Source organism: Juglans microcarpa x Juglans regia, chromosome 1D, assembly GCF_004785595.1.
Source record: "Juglans microcarpa x Juglans regia isolate MS1-56 chromosome 1D, Jm3101_v1.0, whole genome shotgun sequence".
NCBI classification, from domain to species: Eukaryota; Viridiplantae; Streptophyta; class Magnoliopsida; order Fagales; family Juglandaceae; genus Juglans; species Juglans microcarpa x Juglans regia.
Genome location: NC_054594.1, coordinates 47848607 through 47861466, shown reverse-complemented (window position 1 = coordinate 47861466; position 12860 = coordinate 47848607). Strand labels below are relative to the sequence as shown.

The 12860-nt window shown below is 37.6% G+C and overlaps 3 protein-coding genes and 1 non-coding gene across 6 annotated transcripts; all 4 read right to left on the bottom strand.

Annotated features, from left to right (window-relative positions):
* Window positions 1-309: 309 nt before the first annotated feature.
* On the bottom strand, window positions 310-3099 carry LOC121255449. Of its 2 annotated transcripts, none has more exons than XM_041155795.1 (9): window positions 2967-3099; window positions 2749-2865; window positions 2300-2612; window positions 1572-1992; window positions 1383-1482; window positions 1224-1283; window positions 1052-1135; window positions 739-846; window positions 310-633 (listed from the first exon to the last, which is right to left on the bottom strand). In XM_041155795.1, the coding sequence occupies exons 1-9, from the start codon at window positions 3033-3035 to the stop codon at window positions 310-312; spliced, it is 1596 nt and encodes a 531-aa protein (XP_041011729.1). In that variant the 5' UTR covers window positions 3036-3099. The 2 variants fall into 2 exon arrangements, with proteins under 2 accessions (XP_041011729.1, XP_041011736.1); XM_041155802.1 differs by having other exon boundaries at window positions 310-618.
* Window positions 3100-3418: 319 nt separating this feature from the next.
* On the bottom strand, window positions 3419-3491 carry TRNAK-UUU. The gene has a single exon. It is a non-coding gene; the product is annotated as a tRNA-Lys (tRNA).
* A 559-nt stretch (window positions 3492-4050) lies between these two features.
* On the bottom strand, window positions 4051-6810 carry LOC121265786 (16 kDa phloem protein 1). Its single transcript, XM_041169457.1, has 5 exons — window positions 6290-6810; window positions 5882-5947; window positions 5194-5332; window positions 4598-4733; window positions 4051-4295 (listed from the first exon to the last, which is right to left on the bottom strand). The coding sequence occupies exons 1-5, from the start codon at window positions 6354-6356 to the stop codon at window positions 4236-4238; spliced, it is 468 nt and encodes a 155-aa protein (XP_041025391.1). The 5' UTR covers window positions 6357-6810; the 3' UTR covers window positions 4051-4235.
* A 342-nt stretch (window positions 6811-7152) lies between these two features.
* On the bottom strand, window positions 7153-12335 carry LOC121265776 (serine/arginine-rich SC35-like splicing factor SCL30). 2 transcript variants are annotated; one of them, XM_041169451.1, is made up of 9 exons: window positions 12180-12298; window positions 11835-11882; window positions 11480-11645; window positions 11232-11309; window positions 9776-9940; window positions 9630-9670; window positions 8259-8337; window positions 7984-8166; window positions 7153-7509 (listed from the first exon to the last, which is right to left on the bottom strand). In XM_041169451.1, the coding sequence occupies exons 3-9, from the start codon at window positions 11635-11637 to the stop codon at window positions 7386-7388; spliced, it is 828 nt and encodes a 275-aa protein (XP_041025385.1). In that variant the 5' UTR covers window positions 11638-11645; window positions 11835-11882; window positions 12180-12298; the 3' UTR covers window positions 7153-7385. The 2 variants fall into 2 exon arrangements, with proteins under 2 accessions (XP_041025385.1, XP_041025381.1); XM_041169447.1 differs by lacking the exon at window positions 11835-11882 and having other exon boundaries at window positions 12180-12335.
* Window positions 12336-12860: the final 525 nt, after the last annotated feature.

Genomic DNA, 12860 nt, shown 5'->3' with positions numbered 1-12860 from the left:
AGTAGATGCATGCGATAGTTTGGATGTAAACCTTGTTTTTTATAATTTCTCCAGAGACTGCTATCTACATTCCTCCATTGAAACATTTTGCATGAAACAGTTTGGGTGGAAGCCTGGAATGTGATTATTTTGTGTTTATGAAGCAATTATAGAGCGTAGATAGTTCTGGAATTTCGATTTCGGTAGAGTTGGCACTAGAACAATTACAATAAAATCATTTTCATAATATTTGCATGCTGTACAGGACGTTGCTATGCTTCTTTGATTTGCAGTTCCTCGGAAATCTTCGTTGCCCTTCATCTTTTCCACTTACGAAGGCAATAGGTAGCGGAACTCAGATTCATAAGGTTGGATTTCAACCATTCTGGAAATAGGAGATCTTGTTTCCCCATTTAGGCACTCCATCATCAATCTCTTCAAGGACCCAGAACGAGGCAATTGGCTATAAATCCATTCTAGTAGTGATTCCATGTCATCTGCGAAATCTCTCATATGCCATTGCAAAAGCTTGGGCACTACAATCTTTCTCTTGCTCGTCACTCCGACTGAAGCTTCCAAATACTCTACTTTTGCCCTCCCCAGTTCATTCACCACTTCATTTGGGGTGTATACTCTTATCTGCACATTGGGGAACTTTTCTTTTCATCGACCTTATTGAGTTTCTACATGTTACTCCAAAAACAAATTAATGGGAAATTTTGTTTCAGTTAAATGAATTGAGAGTGAGTTAAAACTCACGGCTGGTGAGGACCAACTGCCTCGGCACAGAGCAAATGTCACATTGGGTTCTGGATAGCCCAGACCATACGCATTGCGTAGTAGTGTTTCTTTCTCGTCCGGATGGCCCTTGCAAGTAGATCAGTTGAGTTCATTAGGCAAGTATAGAAAATACCCGAGGAATCTGGGCACCTAACATAAATTTGACTTTGGTGTGAGAAAAAACATTTGTATTTTAAATCCCAACAAGTATTTTTTATCTTTAAAACATTTGTAGAAATATAACGTGTACTGATGAGATAACATTCAGCCTGCAGATGTTAATCTGGCATACTTGCTTTGGTTCCCATGGATGTCGGAGAATAAAATGCTCGATAGCCAAAACATTCAGTACTATTCCACCCACATTCACAACGGCCTGTGTGAAAATGAAACCATCTTATATCAGCACAATGATTTGGAATACTAAGTTTGCCCAAGATTAGGATACCCAGAGAGTGACATACCTTATTCATAATCGCCAGCAATTTAGCCTGTGTCGAAGGTAGCCCATGATCTAGAAATGCCTGCAAATTGATGAGAAATCATAAGTGAACTAAAATTGCCACATCTAACTTATCTGCCCAATGTGATCTCGTTGTAGGCTTAGGATTTTCTTAAGGTACATGCATTATGCAGGCATTGTAGACATTTATCCAAAATGCTAACTTCTGTTTGTAGGTCAAAAAAGTCAAGTCTACATAAGATAGCTTGTGCATCAAAACCCTGCCAAAAGAGTGAAGAAAGCATGAGATTAATTGGTTGGCTTTTGCTTTATAAGTAATTATCAGTGTGATTAATTATCCAGAACCAACCCGAGTCTCCTCATTGCTGGTAAGCACTCTGATAATCGGCTGATGTCTAACGAGCTTCTCGTGATTTGGATGAAGTTCTTGTATTGCCCAACATCCCTGACAGTACCATCGAAATCTGACAATACGCAGTAAGGATCGAGATTTGAGGCATTGCCGGCAAATAGGAGTGTGGGTGTTCTGCAGTTGAAAGTGGTCTTTGCCATGAAGCCTTTTGATTTCATGCAGGCTAGACTGAGCTTTGGAGCTATAACGGATCCTTCTCTGTCCACGGATGTATGGTTTAGCTCGAGAAATATGCTGATTAGGCATTTTATCAGTTTCTCTGACAGTTCATTTGGTTTCTCAAAACCAGTTTCTTTATTGATATGGCATTGGTTTCGGCTCAATCTCCTGGTATGCCTCCTTGACATATGATATTCTTCTGTTCATCACGCCCAAAACCAATAGAGGAAAACAAATAGTGAAAGGAAAGAAGATGAAGAATATAAATATGCATTTTTACATAAATAATAACGTGTTACTTCACATAAACATTATTTTTTTGGGAGGGTTTACATAAAGATGTTTCAGCATGTTGTTGGCATGTAACAGGACCATCCAATCTATGGGCCCACTATTTTTGGAGGTCAAATGTAATTTCAAAGGAGGATGTTGCTGATGTTAATTTCAACCCCTAGTGTAAGAGCGAGGTTTATGAACAGTCTTCTTGAAAAAAATCTTTAGTTTACCGTGGGATCTTGTGGAAGACATGTTTAGGATTTCTGATACAGAACCCAATGATGGTCTTCTTTCTTTTGTGATTCTTTCTTTCCTGAATTCATCATAGTTTTGTGATCTGGATCGCTGATCATTAAGCACAGCCCGGTTCTCTGGTCCACATAGTAAGTGATTGTCTTTTGGTAGATCTCTTAAATGCTCGATTTCTGTTCCTCTATTATGTTCCCTCTCCTGGTACAACCTTAGTTTTAATTCCTCAATTTTTCTCTCCAACCATATTATCTCTTCCTGAACCACTGCTAGTTCTTCCAGAAGCACCTGAACCTGCATTGTACATTAACATTACTCTCTAAGCACATGCAGGGCCTAACTTACCTGCATTGTATATTTATTTTACTCCCTGAGCCCAGTTAGGGCCTAAAGTTACTGAGCTATGATTGTTATCCTATTTTGCTCATACCTGAGGTGGAAGCAATGAGAAAAGACTTGGGTGGGAGGAAACTGGCCCCTCAAGTGCAAAGCGCAAAACCCTGTTGAGTGCCTGTTCCCCATTTAGCTCTCCTTGTAGTTTCATGACCTGCACAGAAATATGCTTTGAGAAAGTTATGTGCCATTTCTTTTCCCATTTTCTTTGGATTCTAATATGAAGAAAGGAAGGAAAAGAGCACAAGTTCTCACCTCTTCCTCGAGGTCGAGTCGTTTCTGCTGCTCCTCTCCTCGTTGCATTAGTAGGTCTTCAAATTTCATTGCACACTCAAAAAGGAACTCACTCTTATATTATGACAGTCAGACCAAATACATGAAATGGTAGGGGATTAGTATGGTGGGTTCGTGAGTGCCACTAAAGTATATATGTGGGGCTGAAAAGAGTACCCCAAGAAGAAAGAGAAGGAGAAAAGCATGAGGGTGTGCGGTGGAAGGATCCATTTGACTGCTGCGATTAGACAGTTGGTATTTTGTTGGTATATTTGTGGCAGTGCATGGCCATCCCATGAACACCCTCATAAGTCATAAATAAAGTATATTTTCATTTATGTCAACGGTGGGATGGGAGACGTGAAGCCCATGAACTAGAGCAGTTAAAACACTCGGAAAAACGTAGAAAATAAAAAATAAATTATGCCAAAAACCGCCGTCTGTGGGATTCGAACCCACGACCACGTGGTTAAAAGCCACGCGCTCTACCGACTGAGCTAAGACGGCTTTGACGATCTTTATTGTTTTAAAGTTATATTGATGCTTTAAACGATGAAATTTGCTCGTGAATTTGACTATCTAAAGGTGCAGTCAGGACCGTAGTTAAACCACCAACATTCTAATATCGATCTTATCTATAAATGTTATATCAACACACCACCATTGCAAATGCAATTTAAGCTTTGATGTTGTATAAGATTGAAAACAAGATGTACGATCACAGATTAACATTGACTTGTACGTGGCTGTTTTTGTTACAATAAAGGAGAAGCTCTTCAAATTACAGGACTAAAAAGATGTCACCATTAGTCTGAGGTGTGGGAGGCAGTGAGAATGGTCGTAGTAGACGCTTTCGATTTATTTGGACTTTGTGGAGAAACAACTGTAAGAAAATAAAAACAACGACGATAACCTTTCTCGAATTATATTTATATGCTATATTCTCGTCTTGTTATGCTGAAAGAACATTATCCATCAAGCTTAGATTAGTTTTTATTATTTAAAATGAAGAAATTCAATGACTGATTGGTAATGGTAATGGTAATACCTTGTCAATACAATGAGATGAAGGTGTAGCCCTCATTTTTATTTTTATTTTTATTTTTTACAAAAAAATCCACTCACTGATCGAATGGAGCATGAAGTTAATACATAATAATAGATCAGAAAGACTTTCATTGCTACTTCAGTTGTATGAAATCCACCCGAAGAAATCTTGAAAATTTCATGTGGACAAAGGCAGCAAGGGAACTAGTAGTGGTGGCTCTGCTTCCATCCCCCAAACTCCTCTTCATTATATTTCTCTTCTACCTTCAAAATACAACAAATAAATGAAACCCACGTCAATCAAACAAGACGCTAGCACTGTTAAAGATGTCACATTTTCGTTAGATCATGTATCACTCTGCCATTCGTTTTCTCCTGCTCGCGGAAAACATTTAACATCAGTGTTATTTAGTAGTATTTACAAAAACCCAATACATCCTAAATCCATCATCACATTGTCAATCCCATACTTGGAGATGTCAAGTGTAGTATCAATTTCCTTCATTTTCAATATAATTTTGAAAGCTTTACAACCAGCTTTCAGAGTTCATGAGATTTACAGATACCTTTTTGATGAAAGTGACGCCAACTTCAATCTCTCCACAATAAGTTTGGTCGACTCGAACCACGCTATACTTGCGAGGATGTAATTCAGCACTTCCATTCTCCACTCCTACTGCTAATAAATCCTCCACGTAGATGCTGCACTTGAAAAATTGATCAAGCATGAGAGAGGAGACTTAAAGAACAAAGATGTATGTGCCGGCCATCAAATGTTGTTTTGGTTGTGTATGATGAGATTAGCATAACTGCACGGGGGTTTTTATGCTACACAGCATTCCTCCACTCTCGCTTTTCTATAGAAACCAATACATGAGATAATCCTATCAACCACCAACCCTAATTATCTAAGTCTTATGATCTTTTGTAATGGCTTCAAAGCTAATGTCATAGGTCAAACTGATATGCTAATGGGGAGTGAGGACTTGGCTATGACTTCGTGGAATTCTCTCCCGTTACGATTGGGTAGATTTCTGCTGTTACTACATAATCAGCACAACAGATTAACTAAATTTTTTTGAAGAAATTAAGAAATATTTCTGCAAGTCTTGAAAATCTAAACTACTGTAAACAATAAACATATGCTGTAATAATCTCTTACGTGGCTTGCCCAATGAAGTCGTCAGTAGAGAATGTGTCATTATCCATGATTTTGAGAATGAGTTTGTACTGGTCCCCTACCCCTGGATACTCGACCATGAATGTCAATTTCTCATTCCACACTGGAGAAGCACCTTGACCTGCACTGCCGGTATATTTTTCTTAGAATTGGCTGAAACTGTAGAAGAAGCATACGTATACTGCTATGCATATAAGCATTTGCCTTGGTTCTTGGAGATTCTTGGTTTGTACTAGTATTATTTAGATTGGTATTTCCCTTTGGTGCATTCATCAAACAGTTTGAACTTTTAACTTAAAATACAGTGCAAATCTAAAGGAGCATGTCAAAGCTTGGAATAGGAAAAAAAAATGTCATTGGACAGTAGCAATCAATTTTGCGACCCAAACAATTAGCATTAAAAACAAGACATTCAGTGCCTCCAATCTTCATGTTATGTTAGCTAAAATGTTGAATTGGCCTTCTGTTTATCAGAGGGAGTTGTCTCCACTATACCCTATATTTAAGGTTTAAGAAACATTATTAGCTCATTAACGTTGGTTAATGTATACAGCATTCCCTTGATCAGTCATAATGAATAAGATTAGCTCAATATCAATTACGTTAGCAATGCCCTGTGTGTGGTGCTTTCGAGAAATAAGTGTGAAGTTGGAATCGAGACAGAACCAACCTCGGGCCACGCTGCTCTTGCGTTCTTGACTTTTGTATTGTATCAGAACATAAGGATCCATACGACCTGCAATACATATCATACAATGATAAATTTGCCAGGATTTGACGTGACTATAGTGGGTCCGAGGTCATATCAAGATCGGTGAGGATCCATTGGAATCAATCCTTCAATTTCATTAAGATTAATACATACAAACTAGTGTAAACTTACATTTTCGTAGATGCTCGTGATGATGATTCACATGGAATTGGATGATACTTTATATTGGTTAAAACGGGAATCAGTCTGGTATTTAATATGAAGCTTTTGAACACCATAAATATGATGGAGGACAAACCGCAAGGTGCAAAGAAGGAGAAAAGAAAAAGGGAAAAAAGATGCACTTGTTTATATGTAAAATTATACCGAAGAGATCAGAGTCTCCAAAGCCTTTTGCATTCACCAGCAGCACCTCCATTGTCCCAACTGCCATCTCTGTCTCTCTTCTCTTCTATTCTCTCTCGATGAGGTTCAATTTCATCAAAATTCCAAGAAGCGTCTCTCAGCATGACTCTTGCATGGCTTATATACTATCGAAGACTTGCAATGAGTAGTTGAAAAACCGACAGGCGGTCAGGATTTAAGAATGAACAAAGGCAAGGTTGGCCAACTTATGGAATTTTCCTCCAATTGATCAATGCTATGAAATATCAACTGCCCGGCACGTTTGACTTGGAAAAATAAATAGAGAAAAACGAATGGAATAAAATGGGGGCAACCAAGGAATGAAGAGTCATTTTAAAAAGGATCTTCTTGGAAGCACTCCATTTAATAACGAATACATTTGACCCAAATACTAAAAAGCTACGGATTAAAATTTAAAAAAAAAAAAATGATTTTTAAAATTCAGTTAAATATAATATAAAACGGTGCCAAGTGAAACTGTCGTATTAAAAAGTCAATCACCAGGCCAAAGTTGGGTTCACAATTTCACATTGATCTTTCATTCTAATATATTGCTTCACAATTTTGTTATGCAAATTCCAATGTAATTACAAAATGGTAGTTGATTAAATTCACCGACTTCAACAGACATGATAATTTCACAAAATAATCTCAACTCCGGTCTACAATACAGCAGTTACCAAAACAGGTTTAAGCACTTGTGAAATATATGTGCCTGCTCAACATACAAGTAATTCAGATTATTATTATTTTTAATTTGGTGTGTTTTGGTGCTTTTTTTTTTGGGGGGGTGGTTTGGTTTGCATTAAACTGTAAGCCACGCATGCCAAACAAATGACCGGAAATTATATAATCTCTTAACACTGAATTATCAAAGTTGAAGCACAACATAGATGAAATCAAACCATCAAACCTCTATGGGTCGTCTCCGAGACATGCAACACAGATTCTTTTGCTTACTTCCTACAGTTCCACACAAACCTAAATTCCCGACCGTTCCTAATACGCATACCATTGGAACCAATGTTACAATATGAAAATTCATCTGGCCTTTCCCTTATCTGCTGCGCCTGGGTGACAAGTCAGCAGACCTAGACCTGGATCCAGAGGGTGATCTTGAGGCTCTACCAGGCGAGGACCTCCAGTGACCACGTGATTCCTCAGCTGCATATGCTGATTTCCTATAATGACATATTTGACATAAGCATATACACACGGGAAAAAAAAAAATACACAATTATTTGATGAGTGCTAGCTACCAGAAATTTTACATAAATACTGCCAGGGATGCAGTAAAAGCCACACAAACATGGGTTAGCCATCAAACCCATTTAACCACCCCCCACACAGGCAACATTCTATGAGAAGTCAACTAAAATGGCTTGCAAGTGACCAGAAACAATTTCTGTCCGTATCCATATAATAACCATTTAAAACACTCAATAGCGCAAGTCATTTTTTCCTCTTTTGCGAGATAAGTTCCACAACATAAGTAGTGAAAGGGCACTTGGAATCCAGTTTGGGAATTATGATAGCTATAGTGTCCGTTTGCAATCACTTCATCACCATGAAGCAACACAGGTAACACTACACCTATGCATTGAACAAGGTACAGGTAAATCATTCAAACAGTTTAGACAGATTCTGAAACTTACTCGCGATGCCCATTGCCATTTTCATTTTGATCAACAGCATTACCATAACCTGGAGAATAAGACCTGCCTTGATCAACATCTCGTTCTCTTCGAGGACCTCTTGGTGACCGTGGGTGGTCTGCTAGCCTTCTACTTGGGGAAGCAGAATAGTCACCCCTTCGTCTTGGTGCAGGTGAGTAGGACCTGCTAATTCAACAATCATTTACAAACATGCTAACCTGCCCAACTGACCACAGGTATAAAGAATATGGTAGTTTGGGAACTTGCAAGTGTACCTTGAGCGGTATCGATTTCTAGAACCGGAAGGCTGGCGAGGGGAGCGTGAACGGGATAGTGAACGAGACTGAGCACGCCCTGAGAGATATCAGGTTCAAAGAAAAATATTTTAAATAGGAGTTGCATAATTGTTTTTACAAGTATAAATACGAGTCGCATAATCAGATACGAAAATGAAAAAAATAAAAAACAAAGCTTTCTGCAGACCAAAATATGACAATAAATCAACAAAAATCATAAAACTTTCAGCTTTGTAACTTCAACCTCTAATGATTAGAATCTCACCAAACAATTCATTTGGCAACCATATTTATAGGTAACAACTGAGTTAGAATTACAAGTGGGTTGCAAGCCAGGTGCCTAACTGTGGGTCCATGAAAATGCTTACTCTCAGCAAACAATAGCAGCTGAGCTAGCAGGCATCTTGAATAAATAACACCCAAATCTCTAGAAAGGAAATTAATCTTATCAATAAGAGCATAGCTATCGACATGAAAACAGCTATCATCTTCAAAGGTTTCGATTGCTACAAAAGTTTTAATACATTTTAATTGCTACAAACTAGTTTCAAAGTTGAAAACAAATGAAGTATAGCCTTCAGCTTTATTGGCCTTCAATGAGAACAAGATTTTAAAGAGAGGCCATGCCAATTGGATGTGATTCATTACTGATCCATTAACACTTCAAAACAGTAACTTAGTATGGAAAGAGGTGCTTAGTTGAAACCCTAGACATCGTCTTTTCCAGGAATTTTTCAGGCATGGGTTTTAAAAGCCTCGTACTTCTGAACACGAACTTGAGCTTCAGTGGGGGATACCTAAATCTGCGATCTCCCTGAAGTTCAGGACTGGTTACAAATGGACCTACTCAAACACACATACCGTGCAAAAATGCAATTACACAGTTCAACAAGCACCTGAACACAAAAGTTCCTAGTTCACAGCAGGTACTCGCCATGAAAAAGAGAGAAGGAAACACTATTTTTTAAAGTAAGATGAAATTGATCATTTGGGACCAATCATCTTAACTTGCAATCTAAACTACCCAAATTTTCTTGGAAAAGTTAATAGATATGAAATTGATCACTTAAACAAAGCAGGTTAACTTGCAATCTAAACTACTACAATTTTCTTAGAAAAGTTAACAGATTACATGCATTAAATGCAACTATCCCAACCAACAGGAATCTTAATAAATGAATCCAACAAAAAATTCGAACAGTAGAGAAATCTCAACTGTAGAAGGTGCACAAATATAACATGGCAGTACTTTAATTGATATTTGAGAAATTTTGTCACATAGCAGTACAAGTTAATACGGATTATAAAAGTGCTGTAAAGTAAGAACGTCAATTGTAATAAACAGAATACCATAATAAGATGATCGCCGTCCTCCATGGCCCGAAGGTGCTCTGCATAGAGGACAACATAAATGAGAGGAATCACTAAATTAATATATAAAGTGTGAAAACTAACACCTGTAGTCAGAGGTAGAGATAGAATGCGGTAGAACCTACCTAACCCTAGTCCTTCGACGCATCTCCTCTGGCCTCTTCCTTGTTTCAGCAGCAAGAACCACAGATATCTCTCTTCCAGCAAAAATTTGCCCATTCATATGATATTGAGCCTCTGAGGCTTCATAAGAATCCACAAACTGCACAAATGCAAACCCTCGAGGTTCCCTAGAAAGAAGACACAGAAAAGCTTCATTGATGTAACGTTAAATCTGCGCAAACATTGATTTGTATGAGGGCACTGACTTGTCACAAGTAGCATAGAAAGATACTGCCACAATGTCTTATCTGGTATACCTTTCTTTATACATCTAAATACCAGCTCCGAAGCACTTCCAGATAAGTGCATGCTGAACTTACTATAAGCAGCTAAAATCCAAGCTTAGTGGCTTCCCTTTTCTTTATACACAAGTATGAAAGTCAACTTCAAAAGAGGCAAGTGACTTGAAAATTCTTCACATTCTTGTAATTATAGGATGCACTTGAAATCAACGTTCCCACAAACAAAAATCCCTTCAGGTACTCTTCAATTGGTCAAGAATAAATCTTCCTCCCCATCAAACTTCTATTGGGTGTGTAATTATATAATTTCTCTTCATAAAGGAACATTCTTCATTTGAAGATTACTCTTTAACATTCTCGGGGGGACCAACAAGTTAGGCAATGATAAACAGTAGGTCTTCATCAAAAGTGGGACTTGGGCTTGTTTTAACTTCAAAACATACCCCCTGACAAACCAGTTCAAATTTTAATTCACTATGGAGATGAAAAATAAACCTTCATAAATAGTTTACAATGTAACTCACTAGACAACTTTTTGCATCCGCAACTTGTGAACCACTTATGAAAAAATAACTTGTGAACGAACCTTAACTAGAGATGCCTAACAAGGAAAAAAAGTAAAGAGAAGAGTCTCAAACAACTAGCAACATAAATCCATCCTCGCCAATCTTATGAATATGATCGCAAAGAATATCAACATGAAACATAAATAGCTAATTACCATCAACATCACAAGTCGTTTTTATCAAATCAATGATTTCTTTCAACAGGTAAATAAACAGATAATTTAGCTGTTTGACAGTTTAGATAACCCATTAAGAACTTAAAAAATTCAACTACCAAATCACTCATTTAGTGTAGGACAATGAACCAAAGAAAAGCTTCATCAGCATGTCAAAACTATAAATGACCAGCATTGGAATGTAGAGGGTGTCGAATTGTCATGCAGAATCTGACATCAAACTCTTTCGAAATCAACTAGCTCGATAAAGCAAGGAGACTTGGTAAGCTCAAGCTTGTTCCAACTTCCAAGTCCAAGCAAACCGAGCTCAACACCCAAAACTTTGCTCAGGAATTTCCACCACTACATTGTAATACTGAATAACTGAAATTTGAATGAATTGACAAAAATGTTACAAAAGAAAACTTCTTCAATGCTCTGCTATTAAAAACTTACCCCGTATAATAGTCCTTTGGAATATAGACATCCCTGACAAGTCCAAATCTCTCAAATGGAACTCGAAGTTCTTCTGGCCTGCAAACAGGAATAAAGTACATAACCGACTTGTCTTGACTCTTGACAAATCAACAACACCAAATGAGAGATCTTCTGCCACCAAATCAACTATAAAGTTATAAACAAAAACACACCCACAGGTTCACCGTTCATTAGAACATAAACCCAAAAGTAACAGAAAACATTACCTGCAATCCAGTGGAATGTTACGGACTAAAAGGCTTCCATGATTCTGTTCCTTGTGCCTACCGTACCCACCACCGTATCCCCTTCTAGGAGGGCTTCTCCCTCGACCGCCATATCCCCTCCTAGGAGGACTATAGTATGGCGGACTGTACCTCCTCATGATGGTTCCTAACATCACAAGCATGGCCCATGTGAGCCTAATATATACTAGTTCCCAAACTTTACTTGCTACAAGAAATCTCCAATCCCATAACGAGTAAGATAACTTCAAATAAAAACGGCATGATATTTAATTATATGGTAGCATTTATGTTATAGGGCAATAATAGGCATTGTGAATTCTTGAAGCCGCAGAACCTGATTCCAGATCACATGCCAAGGCAAAAGAAACCCTAGATTCCCTACCTGGTTGCCAAGAAAGAATTTAATGCGTTGAATTTTCAGTTTTTTGTGGACATAGAAAGCAAAACTTTAACTCAGCCAAGCATAACAAAACTATTTTACCAACTCGACTTGGACTTTGTCGTCTCGAATCGGAATTTTTTCATAGATCGAAAATCAAGCCTAAAAACAGAACGAAAGATCGAAACTTTCGTTTCCTTTCCCGAGAATTTAGCCAGCGGAAGGCAATTCGTTTGACTTTGAAGAAAATCGCGGGACGAGAAAAGGACGCAGAAAAACGGAAAAGATAAATAGATATACCTCGAGGAACAAGAGACTCGAAGAGCAAAGAAAAACCAAAATCTTTGTCTTAGATCCAAAGTAATTGTGTCGAACTGTGTCGCCTATTGTGCGTTTATAAAAGCCAGTCATAGGAATTTTCCAAGATCGTCATGTTTAAAACCCTAAGAACAGATTGGGCGGGTCGACTCGGTTCGAGTCTTTTAAAAAAAAAATGTTGATTGGACGGGTTGACGGACCCTGTTTGAGTAAAATAAAATAAGGCCCAGACGAGTTGGGCTTTTCATTTCCCTTTTCTATTTTTCGGCTTGCTTAAATTTTCATCGAGATAAAAGACGACATAATCAAGGGATAGATCCAGTATTGTAACAAATATGATGTACAAAAATATTGCCATAAGTTCACCATCAAGCAAGCCAACATATAATATATTATATATCAAAAAACCAAGCCAACATATTAGGATAAAAAAAAGTTATTCTTATTTTAAGAGTAAAACTCTTCTGCATTTTAAATTTCATCATATTTAATTATACATATCGGTATACTTATCTATTCAAATCAGAAATACACCAATTCATTTAAAATATATCAATATGGTTGAAAATAACAAAATTTGAAATAAATAGTGGCATTATTAAAAAAAAAATAGTAATATTAGATCATCAAATATGGCCAAATCCAAACCTCTAAAATGAATTA